Here is a 14,395-nt window from a genome sequence, read left to right as displayed (position 1 = left end):
TATCCCGCACGCATACCTAATAGGGCCATCAACATGCATGTTGAGGGCGCTATTAGGTGCCGCGGGTTGGACGCGCGTTTTCCGCCCCTTACTGAATAAGGGGTAAGGGAAAAATCACGTCCAAGAGCAGGCTAACAGTGCGCTCGAGCGCACTGTACTGTATCGGCCTGTTAGCAAAGAAGTAGTCCTCTACAATAGACTTTCTCCTTTCCTGTGGAGGAGAAGGGTCTGAGAGGAGACCTGTTGATTTCTCATGATCAGAAGAGTGCTCAGATCCATGAGTGTACCCCCTAGGAATACTCAAGAGTCCAAGCTAGAATCATATGTTGGCAGTGGTCTAAGCTTCCTTCTGGTTAAACAAGGTTTAAGTGAAGGCAGCTCATCTGTTGAGGTCTAGACTATAATGAACTTCTGTGCCTTGGGGAAGCTTCCTCTCCCAATGTACCATAAATTAACTGTGGTGAGGTGGTCCCCGATACCTCTCCCAGAATAGACTTAAGGGCCACTCTACCAGATGCTCTTAGAATTTCCAAGAGAGGTTGGATGTCAATTTGCAAAGCCACCAAGGTTGTCAATGCTAGTACACCAATTCCTGTCCAACATCTCTTGGACCCTTCTATCCAATTCCTCCTCAAAAATTGCTGATGCTAATACAATATAAAGCAGGAGAAGATGTTATATCTTCCTAGGTTGAGGAAGATTTGTTGCTGGCATTTGTATGATTCCCCAGAGCAATGAGAGGAATGTTTTGGGGTATTTATGGCAGCAACCAGAATTTCTCCGCTTCTGCATCATGCACCAGAGACAATACTGATGCTTCTTGGCCTTCGCTCGATACATGTTATCTGACTCCTCAATGATGTAAATGACTAAGTGGAACCCTTCACTTTCTTCTGGTGAGAGAAGCTGGATGATTATCTCTTTGGCCTCTATGGGCGCTTAATGCTGAGTGGGAATGATGCCCTCTTCATAGGCTGCACTTACCTCTCCCAAACAGCTTTCTATCAGTTTCTAGAGGGAATGATGTCCTCTGGGGGTCATCATTCCAGAAGTGGAAAAACCCAAGCCATTGTGATCTTGCCCCCCAAGCAAAGCACAAATCATGGAGATCTATGACAGACCATGTGTTTGAATCACAGGCACCTACTGAAGCCGCTGCCTTTACTTTCTGTGACATCAGTTGAAAAATGCAAATTTAAATGGCTTATCAAAAACCAGACTGATACCGGCTCAATACACAGATGCTGGTGCACATGGTTAATAAAAATTTAAGAAAAAAAATCTTGAAAATTATGAAAAACTACCTAGTCTAAGAGGGTAGAGATCAGAAGAACTATGGGGCCCTGTGCAAAAAATAAAAAAATCAACTCATGACTGCAGGAAAACAAGAACTGAAGGCATTCTACACAACATGGGTCATGAAGCACATGCTCAATCAAGTGTGCCAAAAGCTTCTAGAAACTTGTGCGTAATCTTTCCAGATTGGGCTTGGTCAGATGATAATCACCCACGTGTGGACTTCGCATCATTGTCCTCAAAATCCCTTACCTAAAATGTATTTGGCTTTATAAAAAACCAAATAAATTTGTAGTGGAAGTATACTATTGCTTAATAATCTGCCCTGATGCCAGGGACTCAGCACAGCATTTTTGTATATATTTAGACAGAATGCAGATTCTAGCGCAGCCCACCTCTGCTGATCAATTCATGCACCTCAACTGCTAATATAAAAACTGTTGCATTTCTTTCAAAAGAAATAGCTGGAGAAGAGAGAAAAAAAATCAAAGGAAATCTTATCAAATGGTATTTCCCAGAGACACTAAATGGGAGTCTCGACAACAGAACCTCATATCTTCACACGGTGATATTTTGAGAGATATTTTTGGAGATCTTGATAGTATTAAGAGTATATCCCACAGAATGCTAAAGGTTTAAGAAAGGTGACGGAATTGAGAGCAGAGACATCAACATACCCCCAAGGAGGAGGAGAAAGCCCAAACTATTCGTTGAATAAAAGAAAAAATGGTGCAAACCGACAGAACGCAACACAAGTTTCTAAAAATAAGGCAAAGTTACAGAAACTTGTTTGGCTTCCCAGAACTGTTGATGAAGAGCATACTGGCATCAGCCTTCACAGAAATTTTTATTTAAAACTTTTAGAAATCTCTAAGCACATAAACATACAAAACGTCAGAGGGATTCAACTAAGACAAAAACACAGTTCCAGTACAAATCTCATGACAGTGCCAAAAATATTCATCCTAATAAAACATTTACAATTATGAGAAGCCTGCAAATTTAATTATGATGCATAAATAATTCTGTTTGTCATTTGATACTCACCTAAAAGTTGGACTCTTCCTGAAGAAATCAAGTTAGAGTCATCTTTTCCAACATTATGTATGGAGTCATCTACTAACTCTTTGATATGATCAATTCCTACAACTTTTCCATTGGGGCCAACCTGGAAAAAAAACAGCCAATCAGCTAGTTCATTCTAGATGTAATTTTCTGAATATCTACAGGCTTCTTTCCTTGAGACACTTTGGTTTAACTTTCAAAGGATTCAGATTTTCATAGAGGTAAAGGGTGTCCTTTCAATCACCTTCTGCAAAGCCTCTCACACCTTGATCTATGCCCATCTCACCAGGGAACCATCAAGCAAGCAACCAGCATTTTCCTTGTCTTATTTTCACAAACAGCATCTACATCCAGTGGTAGAATAATATGCATTTTAAACTCGCTTTTCAGTATCCTTTTTTCAATAAATCAATATAACAAAGGTGGCCAATTCCAGTCCTCAAGGGCCACAAACAGGCCTGATTTTCAGGATATCCACAATTAATATGCTTCATATAGATTTACATACAATGGAAACAGTGTATTCAAACCTGAGTCATATGCATAATTGGTGATATCCTGAAAATCAGCCCCATTTGTCATTCTTGAGGATTAGAGCTGGCCACCCTAAATTATAATATAGGCCCAGATATACTAAGCATTTGACAAAATAGGAAAATCCTTTAGTACAGTATATCAGTCCCCAGGACTGACTGCATGCATGGTTGATCTAAGCCTGAAGAATATTTTAACTCCAAAATAAAATAGTAAACAAAGCTCAACTTGTTGCATGGTCACAGCAAAATTCCATTTTATTTTCCAGGATAAAAAGGGCACTGAACATTATTTATTTATTTATTTAACATTTTTATATACCGACCTTCATGAAAGAAAATTCATATCAGATCGGTTTACAGATAACATGAGGGGAATAACAAAGTCAACCATATAACAAGAAATGAAAGTTACATATAACAAGGGGTATTAACCTGGAGGGCTAGGATAGCCGGAGCGATAGAAGGCATAACTGAACAAATTAGATAATACAATAATATGATGAGAAGAGGCATAAGTGTATAGGCTACACTTGTCAGAGAGTTTAGGTAGGAGTCAGTGTCTGAATTAGTGAGGAATTGCTGGAACTGTAGGTTAAGTGAAGGCCTGGATGAAGAGCCATGTCTTAAGTTTTTTGCGGAAGGTAGACGGGCATGGTTCTAATCTGAGTTCTGTGGGCATCTTGTTCCAGATGTTTGGGCCAGCTGTAGAGAAGGTTCTTTCTTTGGTAGATGATAGGCGAGTAGATTTCGTTGTGGGGGGTTGCAGGGTGCCTTTATATGCTTCTCGAATCGGTCTGTCTGATGAGTATAATTTGAGGGGAATCTGGAGGTCTAGTTGTTGTTGGTTGTGAATGACTTTGTGGATTATAGTGAGAGCCTTGTGTAATATTCTATATTTGATTGGCAGCCAGTGCAGGTTCTGTAGTATGGGAGTGATGTGTGTTCCTCTGTTGGTATTAGTCAGGATTCTTGCCGCAGCATTTTGGAGCATCTGTAATGGTTTGATAGATGAAGTAGGGAGCCCGAGGAGAAGAGAGTTACAGTAATCTGTTTTGGAGAAGAGTGTGACTTGGAGCACTGTCCTGAAATCTTGGAAGTGGAGGAGGGGTTTGAGCCTTTTCATGACTTGTAATTTATAAAAACAGTCCTTGGTAGTGTTATTGATGGCTTTCTTAAGATTCAGACGGTTATCAATGATTACTCCAAGGTCCCTTACTTGCGTGATCTGGGTGTTGCCTGCTGGTGGATTGATTAAGGCCGAGTTGTCCGAGGAGATGATTAGGAGTTCAGTCTTATTTGCATTCAGAACTAGATTCAAGTTGGTGAGCATTACATTAGTAATAACTGCCACATTCAAGCTATTGCGAAAAGATACATGTTTTCTACTAAAATGGGAAAAGAAGAGTGCCTTCCAGTCTTTTAAAGTAAGTGTCACATGTATGGGTTGGGGTTTTGTTTTTGTTTTACCACCAGCTGGAAAGAGGTTGTGTATGCGTGCACCCAGTGCAAAGAGCTCCTGGCATTCAGAGAATGAGTCTGATCTCTGGAGGCTAAAGTGGCAGACCTGGAGGAGCTGAGGCAGACAGAGCAGAGACTTTCAAAGACATAGTAGCCAACTCCCAAGTCCAGTCTGGCAGACCCTCTGCTGCCTTGGAGAAGGAACGTCACCTGGACAGAAAGCATCATCCTGGTGTGGCAGAAATGATCCTGTAGCAAGGACTTGCATTATCCTCTCACACAGAGAATGAGTCTCCCAGGGCTAATGCCCAGGAGACAGACTAGGTCCAGATGCATAGCTTCTGATATTCCTTCCACTCTCAGGTTTGAAAACATTAACATTCCAGTGGTCACCCATGGTCTTGGAATTTATCTTAGATAGGAACCGATCAGCTCAGATTGCTACAGTCAATCAAATCTGGATACTTTAAACTGTCTGAGACCTCTGAAGAAGATTTTCTCAAATGAAGACTTTAGGTCGGTGATACAAACTATGATTATTCCTGCTTTAGACTATTGTAACACATTGTATATAGGTTTTCCTGCTTATGCACTGCATGCCTTAACTTTGCTACAGTACTCTACTGCCTGGCTTATCTCCAGCTTTAGTAAACAAGCTCCTATTTCACCTATTTTATGCCATTTACATTAGTTATATTAGTTGAGATGAGAGTTAAGTACAAGGTAGCCTCTTTGGTATTTAAAATGATCAGCTCAGAGAATCAATCATGGCTCAATTCTATGCTCCGCATACATAATCCTTCCAGATCCCCGAGATCTTCGCAGAGAGGCTTCCTGGAGGTTCCTTTGTTACACAGGCCGCATCTGTTGGAGACCCAGGAGCGATCTCTTTCTGTCACTGCTCCTGAACTGTGGATCACTTTGCCAACTGACCTGTGATTAACTTGTGTAAAATAATTCCAAAAACAGCTGAAAACATTATTTCGGTTGGCTTTCCTTGAAAGTTAGCTGTGCCATTTGAAATCCTGAAGTCTGACTTTTGAGCCTGTTGAAATTCTTGGCTTTCAACAGCTGCTGTGGCATTTGAAATGGAGATATGCACCTTTTGACGCTTGAGCCTTGATATTCTGTTCAGTTTGTCTAATTTTATTTTATGAATACTATGCTGTAAGCCGCTTGGAGCTTTTGTGATTATTTAAATATTTATATGCCACCCAAAGAGAACCGAAAAGTGAGAGTAGCAGTCCTAGTAACTAAAATAGACCACAGTGCTTTCTCCTTTCCCCACACCCTGCTATGTCTTAAATATAGCACTTTTCATTTACACTGGTTTGGTCTACAGGCCTCTGGATCAGACAAAAGAACTGGATAGGTATCTTGTCAAAGACGTCCTATAAGTAGGAAGGGAGAGGCGTTACTCAGATATTTATCTGCTGGATGTGGATTGAGGTAAACTTGCAGCAGAATCTGTATGAGGTAGAGAGAGATTGTGGATGTCCATCAAGGTGTTCTGCTTACACAAATGGCGATGGAACCCACAAGAGAAGTGATATTGGACCTGGCGCTCACAAATGGCGATAGTATCTCTAATGTCCAGGTAGGTGTCCACCTAAATTACAGTGATCAGACAGTATCATTTGATATAGCAGCCAAAATAAAGAGAAGTTGCATGAAGATCAAAGTCCTGGATTTCAAAAATACAGACTTTGGTAAAATGGGGAGATACTTAGAAGAGATGCTATTAGTCTGGGTGGAACAACAGGGGGCCAAATTAAACTGTGCTATTATAAAGGCAACAAATCGTTACGCAAGAAAAGTAAATAAAAGAAAAATGAAATAGATCTGATTCTCCAAAGAGGTGTGTAAAAAAGGCAATGATCAGCATTCAAAAAGTACAAAGGAACTCAAGAGGAACACAGGGAAGATTATCTGGTGAAGATGAAAAAGACAAGGAAATAAATCAAGATAGGAATGGAAGAAGGGATTGCCAAAAAGGTAAGAGCGAGATGACATTTTTCACATATATCAAGTAAAGGAGGAAGACTAGAAATGGTATTGTAAGACTGAAAGGAAACAAGAGTCATTGTGTGAAGACCGAGGAGGAAAAGGCAAAAATATTGAATATTTCAGTTTGATGTTCACTAAAAAACCACTTGGAGCATTATTGCTAGTTGTCAAAAGTATGGATGGGAGTGAGGTACATGCAACCTCATTTGCAGAAGAGAGTTTGGGTGGACCTAGCAAAACTGAAAGTGGACAAGGCTATGGGACCTGATGAAATGCATCTCAGGATGCTAAAAGGAGCTCAGAGGTACTGGCGGGACCAATGAAAGATTTTTCACTAGATCCCTGGAAACGGGTATGGTGCCGCAAGTTTGGAGAAGGACAATGGTATTCCCACTTCAGAACCTTAGAGGTGGGAAAAATAATGGAGACACTGCTGAAGGAAAGGATAGTCAACTACCTATAATTTAATGGGTTGCAGGATCCAAGGCCAACATGTTTTACAAGAGAAAGGTAATGTCAAACAATTCTGATTTCTTTGATTGAATAACTAGAGAATTAGATAAAGAAAGAGTGCTCAATGTGATCTATTTATTTATTTGGTGACTTTTCTATATCGTATTGAGAGCATTTCCTTCACAACGGTTCACAAGAGGCACAAAATATAAAACAGTATAAAATATAAATGCATTACGTGCCAAACATCTTACTTAAAATACAATCTTACATGATAAAACGTAATAAATAACACACTAAAACTTTAAGTATTCATATACTATAACATAAAAATCTAAAAAAATTTTTAAAAGTTACAGTTTCAAAAAATAAACAAAAAATCAAACCCTTTCATGCGCCTCTGGAGTAAATGCCTGTGTAAACAGCCAAGTTTTAAGGTCTGTTTTAAACTGTTTATGCTCAGTACGTACCCCTCAGTTCCTGATTTATCTAGATTTCACAGGTTTCATGAACAAAATGAAAAGCTGGGAGTGGGTCCCAGGGTAGTGGAATGTATTATTAGATTGGTTGACTGAGACAACAGCAAGTGGTGGTAAATGGAACCTACTCTGAGGAGAGAAAAGTAATAAGTGACTCAAGGATCAGTTCTGGAGCTGGTTCTTTTAAATATCTTTGTGAGTGAAGGAGGAAGGAGGAAGGGTTAGAAGAAAAAGTTTGTCGTTTTGCAAACACCCTGCTCAGGAAAAATTGAAGGTATGGTGAATAAACTTAGCAGTGCTTGCATTTCACCAATGCTTCAAGCGTAAGTGATAGCTACGAGGACCACCACTTTCCAAGTAAAAAAAACTTTCAAACTCACTGGCTCCAGAGATTCAAAAGGAGGCTTCATGAGTTGAGCTAGAATTATATTAACTTCCCAAGGCACTGGAAGTTTACTAACCTGCTTGAAATACCAAAGCTCTTTCATGAACTTGGAGAATAAAGAGTGGAGCTTCTTCCACCTGCCGGTAATATGTTACAAAACAGCAGAGATAAGCTTTCACTAATGACGTACTAAGAGGATAAGTTGATAAGCAGAACAGACTGGAATAGATTCCTCAGGGTCGATTTGCTGACACCAGGATGAAAACCTAAGACATAGAAACACAATGGCAGAAGACAACCATATGGCCTATCCAGCTTTATAATCCCTCCATTTATCCCAAGCTTTCATGAATTTAGAAACTGTCTTTGTCTCCACCTCCTCTACAGGAAGGCTGTTCCATGCATCCACTACCCTATTGTATTTGAAGTTGTGGAAGTTTCTTGTTGAAGGCTTCCTTGCCCAAATCATATTCTCCTCCACTCCCTTTGGAAAGAGTAATGAAGACTACTACACATTCAATATCTATGCCATGGGGGCCGAGGAGGACAGATTCAGGGGGCAGAGATTATTATTCTCCTAAGTGATAAGATGGTCCCAATGAAATTGGAGACTGTATTGACAGCTGAATGAGATATGGAAACACTTGCTATGACCAGATCAGTATGAGGATCATTTCTGCACAATTCTGATGGACTTTCTGAATTATTTCAATTAGTGGAATTGGCAGATAACCCAGTTTAGAAGAGAGATAGGAGTTGAACTGTACTTGCTCAGAAACATGGAGCAGAACTCTGAACTTTGTTACTTTCTGAAGCAAATAGCCAATCACTGGCTGCCCCCAGGTTTTGTTCAAGGACCATTCATGAGGTAGATGTACTGCAATAAGAGATGATCCACTGGTATATTCTGAATTACTGGAAGATAGGCAACCTGCCGGTTGGCCATGTGACAAAAAGCCCATGAATAAATCCGGGCGGCCTCCTCCAAAGGACGCATGAGCCTGTGCCTTCCTGCTTGTCCGTCTGGATCATGATTCTCTTTCCTAAGGGCAAGCGAAAGAAAGCTCCAAAGTACATAATGAATGACATGCAGTTCCAGTAGACTTATGTGAAGGACCACACCCCATGCTCAAGCTGCACTGGTGTGAGCTCCCAATCCCTTTGGTGGTGTCAGTGGATAAAGTCATCTGATAGGGCCTGCAGCAGGAGGCTCACACTCACGACTGTGATTTGACCACTGCTACAGAGATGCTTTCATTCATGAGTAACCAGTATCAAGTGGGATAAAGTTGACTTAGCTGGTTCCACTGGCTTCGAAGATCCAAATGAAGGCATCTCATGTTCAACCGAATTGTAGGAACTACAGGCACTGCAACTGCCATGTGACTAAGGAGGACCAAAACTGGAGTGTGGTTCCTTGTCTTCACTAGGTCCCCTTAACATTGCAGCCCTCTGGTTCGGGAGGAATGCTCACTCCTGCAGAGTCTATCCATGCTCATATGAACAGAATCCTCTGAACTCTGGTAAGGCTTGATTTTTTTATTTGTTTTTATATACCGACATTAATTGGGGTATATCACATCGGTTTACATTATAAGTAGTGGAGTAGTAAGACTAAGGTGTCTTATTATTGATACATTGTAACATTATAACAAGGTAACATTATAACAGTGACATGATAACATAGCATTATATAGCATGGTAACATTATAGTAGGAACATCATAGCATTGTTGCATTTTAACAGGATAGCAATATAACAGAGGGGGGAGCAAGATGGGATTAGATTATGGGAGGTAAACCTACATGGAGGACGTTGGTCAGGGGGGAGGATGCAGTATGAACAGGAGCTTGTTTTAACGGAATTGGGGAAGGGATAAAGGGGGGGGGCAGGGAATGATAGATTTGGCAAAGTTAGCCTAGAAAACCCAGAATCTAGAGTAGCTAGATGAATTCTGATGAATTCTAGAACCCCCGATGGGGTTTTCCCCATCACCAGCTAATCATCCAGGTAAGAAATACACAGATGCCCAGTTGTAGCTATACTGCTATCATCGCCAGGCACTTTTAACACCCTTGGAGTTGATGGCAGGCGAAAGGGAAGCGCTTTGTACTAGTAACATGTCCTTCATCAGAAATTTATTGAAAACATTTGCATATTGCATACCCAGTAAAAGTACAAACACTCGTTTACAAAATTACACACACAATAAAAGAACTAAACACACAATCTGCTGCCTGGCAATCCCCACAAGCACTCCCAAATCATCATTCCACCCTTCTTTCAGCCACTTCTGCCTTTGAGCCCCACGCATCATATCCAACCCTCTCTCCTCTTAAAGGGGAATAAATCAGCTTTAACTAGCTTCTGAACTTTTAAATAATTTAACTTTTCTTATAGACAGAGGTAAAACTATACCAGACCTGCAGAAGTACAAGTAAGTTTTGAGCCTCGGCTACATCTAAAATTACAGCCATAAGAGAACTTTAACCATGGTCCTTGAAGTTCTAAGTAATCCCCTAGGCTTATGCCAAGCCTGCTTAGCCAATAAATATCATGGAACATTAGAATGTACATAATGAAAGATATTTAAATGTTGCCCCCCCCAGGCTACTGCAAGCTAGTATGAGGCGAGTAAAGGTGATACACTATCCAGCAGAGTTGCTTACTTGTAATAGGTGTTCTCCTAGGATAGTAGGATGCTAGTCCTCACACATGAGTGACATTGAATGGAGCCTGGTATGGAACTTTGATCTCAAAGATTCTAGAACTCTTGAACATGCCCTACTGAGCATGTGCAGCTATAGTCATCACCCTGTCCCCCTAGGCAGAGTCCCTCAGTCCATGAAATAGCTAATACATGGAGAAACCAACTCCCAGGGGAGGCATAGGTTTCATGAAGACTAACATCCTGCTATCCTAGGAGAATAGCTGTTACAGTTAAGCAACTCTGCTTTCTCGTAGGTCAAGCAGGATGGTAGTCTTCATTCATGAGTGCATCCCTAGATATAGGCTGTCCGAGCAGGACAAAGTGGGAAAACTGCACAATGCTGAAAGCACCACCTCTCTTCCCTTTTGCCTGCGAGGCAGCCAACCCACCAGAAGTCCAGGCTGGAGAAAAGTTGGGCTTTACAAAGGAAAGCCATAGAAAAGACTGAGACACAAACCCTCCTTTGCAGCAGGGGTGCCTAAGGCAGAGGAGTGATGAGAGTGCAAACAGATGCAAACTCCACATCACGGAAGACAGTACAAGCAGGATTTCTGATAGGTAAACCTTGACAACAGTAGGTCTAGAACCTCTTGGATAAAGGAAGAACCCAGAGATGTAGACAAGAGAAAGACTTTTGGAAAAAGACTGCACAGTTTCTGTCAGTGTTAAGATAACCTTTTATATACCTTTAATAACTTTAATGTCTTAATACCCTTAATACCTTAATTACTTAATACCTTAATTGCTTAATATCTTAATTCCTTGTTACAAATTCCTTGTTCTATGTAACTTGTTTCTGTTAACTCTGTTCTATGTAAACCGGCATGATGTATCTACAAATGTCGATAGATAAACTTTAAATAAACCGAAAAACAAACTGGGGCCACGAGAGACCCCCAGAGAGAAACTGTGGTCCACTGACATCCAAAGGACCAAATGATTCTGTAAAAAGAGTGCCCAGGTTTGGCTGGTAAGCATAATAGGCAGAAGAAACCCACACAATGCTTGGAAGAACGAGCAGCGAATCATGGCAGGGTCTGGGACAGACACTACATGTTGAAGCCTCAGACCTAGCTGACCATGCAGGACAGCGTCAAGGGTTTCAGGGGATGAAGGGCAATCCCTAAAACAGCACTGTAGCCCAAAACACCTGAACAGGAAGATGAGCTAGGCCTAAAGCTCACCCAAGAGCACCTGTCAAGAACAGGTTCATCTATCCTGGCACAGGGAAGCAGGAAGTCCCTTTGGACAACCTAGAGAAATGAGAAAAGTTAAAGGCAGTATTGGCCAGAGCATGGTGAAAATGTATGGAAAAACATGGTGTATCCTGCCCTGCAGGTATACAGAAGATATGCCATGAGTACCTTAGCTTGTCCTCCCCTCCCCCCGACAATCCAACTGGAAGTCAGAAGGAGCGAAGAACACAAGGAGACAGACCAGTGGACAACCGGGCCAAGCACAAGTCACCACGCTGTCTATTAACCCCCAAACAAACAACTTATTGCCGAATCCAGCAGGGAGTTACTCACCGAGACAGAGCCCTCAGCCTACTTGGAACAGCGGACACAGAGTGAATGCCCCAGGGGAGAAATCCCGAAAACTGCACTAGGAGATGGGAAGCCGGGGAGTTGCATGCGCAAACCCCGGTAGAACAGGATTTCATTACCAGGCCGGAACCTGAAGGGCACCAGGGCAATCTCAGAACAGATTGCCAATCACCCAGCTGAGGTACCACTACCCCAGTCATGAATGCATATACTTCTTCCCCTCAAGGATGCATGTAGTTCAGCAATGGACAATCGTTACATGACCCAGAACTCCTCTGTCTCACAGACAGGGTGATCCCAAAAAAGGGGAAGAATAGCTTGCAAGTTACCACAAGCAAGAGCAGCACCTCTGTTGTGGGGTCACTTGGCCCCCAACTACCTCAGTCATGGACATGGTGAAAGGGTAAAAGGCATGCTCGCCCATTTGATGGACTAGACTCTCCTCATTGGGGGGGGGGCCCGCAGGCAAGAATGACTGGCGATAACAGTCCCTAACCAAAGACGCCCACGGAGGCCAGCAGCAGATATCAAAGTGTCTCCGGAACACATGATACCCTGGAGTGTCGCCGAGGAGCAACACTGGACAGACTCCCTTGTGAATAGACCTGCTGTATCTCAGAGCAACCGAGGGAGAGAGTGCTACCACTTGACTGGTTCTCGGGGCTGGCAAGAAACCAAGAGCAAATGCCAGCCAGAGCAGAGCCATCCCTTTTCTGGGATCGGAGGAATGAGGGTCACCCCCTCAAAGGATGCACAAGCCACCGGGAGGCACTCCCAGACAGCATGGCTAATTCAGCCTGATTATCTGCGGGAAAATGGCTTTTGTGGTGCTTATGTACCAAGACCTACCAATTGGAGACTTAAGGATTATCCAATTTGTTTTCAGCTTTCTGCAATGAAAAATCAGGTGATACATTTGAAAGAGAAATTGTTCAGGATTCAAAAAAACCTGCCTTGTCTTGATGCAATCATAACATCTTCTCCAGCTTCTGCAGAAGATTCAGAATCCCAAGAATAAATGGTTTTACTGTGGCATTTAGTAGAACAAGATGCAACTATAAGACACCCAATTTCCCCACTGGACATAGAAGCATAGAAATGACGGCAGAAAAAGACCAATCGGCCCATCCAGTCTGCCCAGCAAGCTCCCACACTTATTTTCCCCATACTTATCTGTTTCATCAACCATTAAGTTCAGGGCCCTTGTTGGTAACTGTTTGATTCAAATTTCCTGCCCTCCCCTGGAGAGAGAAGAAGAAATGGCAGAAATATTAAACAAATACTCAGCTCGGTGCTCACTAAAGACGACCCTGAGGAAAGACCGTTGCTGGTTGACAAGACTGTAGATGGGGTAGATGAAACTGTCTACAGAAGAGAATGTAAGGGAAGAGAACTAGGAAAACTGAAAGTGGACAAGACCATGGGGGCCAAATGAGGTTCATCCCAGGATACTGAGGGAGCTCAGATGTGCTGGTTGATCCGCTGCATGACCTGTTCAATAGATCCCTGAAACAGGAGTGGAGCCTCGTGAGTGGAGAAGAGTGGTGGTGGGCCCACTTCACAAGAGTGGTAGCAAAGAGGAGGCTGGAAACTACAAGCCAATTAGCCTCACCTCAGTTGTGGGAAAATTAATGAGAGACTCTGCTGAAGGAAAGAATAGTGAACTATCTACAGTCAGGAGGACTGCTGGATCCAAGATAGGACCTTCCCCTGGTGAATACATGCTATCAGACAAATCTGATTTTTTTTTTTTTATTGAGAGACTAGAAAATTGGATCAAGGAAAAGCGCTCGATGTGATCTACATGGATTTCAGCAAAGCTTTTGATACGGTCCCACATAGGAGGCTTGTGAGTAAAACGAGCAGCTTGGGAATGAATGCCAAGGTGGTGGCGTGGATTACAAACTGTCTGACAGATAGACAGCGTGTAATGGTAAATGGAACCTACTCTGAAGAGAGAACAGCCTTAAGCGGAGTGCCTCAAGGATAAGTGTTGGGACTGGTTCAGTTCAATATCTTTGTGAATGACATAGCGGAAGGGATAGAAGGTTAAAGTTTGTCTATTTGCGGATGATACTAAGATCTGCAACAGACAGGGCATGCCAGAAGGAAAGAAAATGAAACTAAGGAAGTTTGAACAGTGGTCGAAGATATGGCAGCTGGGATTCAATGCCAAGAAGTGAGTCATGCATCTGGGGTGTGGTAATCCAAAAGAGCTGTATGTGATAGGAGTGAAAAGGTTGTTGTGCACAGAATAAGAGAGACCTTGGAGTGAGTGCCTAGCGATCTGAAGACAGCGAAGCAATGTGACAAGGCGATAGCTAAAGTCAGAAGAGTGCTGGGTTGAATAGAGAGGAATAACCAGTAAGAAAAAGGAGGTGATAATCCCTTTTGTAGAGGTCCTTGGTGAGGCCTCACCTGGAGTACTGTGTTCATTTCTGCAGACCGTATCTCAAAAA

The 14,395-nt window shown here is 42.2% G+C and overlaps 1 protein-coding gene across 2 annotated transcripts in view; it reads right to left on the bottom strand.

The window, feature by feature from the left end:
- PCMT1 (protein-L-isoaspartate (D-aspartate) O-methyltransferase) overlaps nt 1-14,395 on the bottom strand; it is a 118,837-nt gene that overhangs the window by 43,232 nt on the left and 61,210 nt on the right. For both annotated transcript variants that reach the window (XM_029596539.1, XM_029596538.1), the window contains exon 5: nt 2,344-2,464. In XM_029596539.1, the coding sequence (XP_029452399.1) occupies nt 2,344-2,464 (121 nt within the window). The remainder of the gene's footprint in view (nt 1-2,343; nt 2,465-14,395) is intronic.

Source organism: Rhinatrema bivittatum, chromosome 3, assembly GCF_901001135.1.
Source record: "Rhinatrema bivittatum chromosome 3, aRhiBiv1.1, whole genome shotgun sequence".
Classification (NCBI taxonomy): Eukaryota; Metazoa; Chordata; class Amphibia; order Gymnophiona; family Rhinatrematidae; genus Rhinatrema; species Rhinatrema bivittatum.
This window is presented reverse-complemented; position numbering and strand designations above follow the sequence as displayed.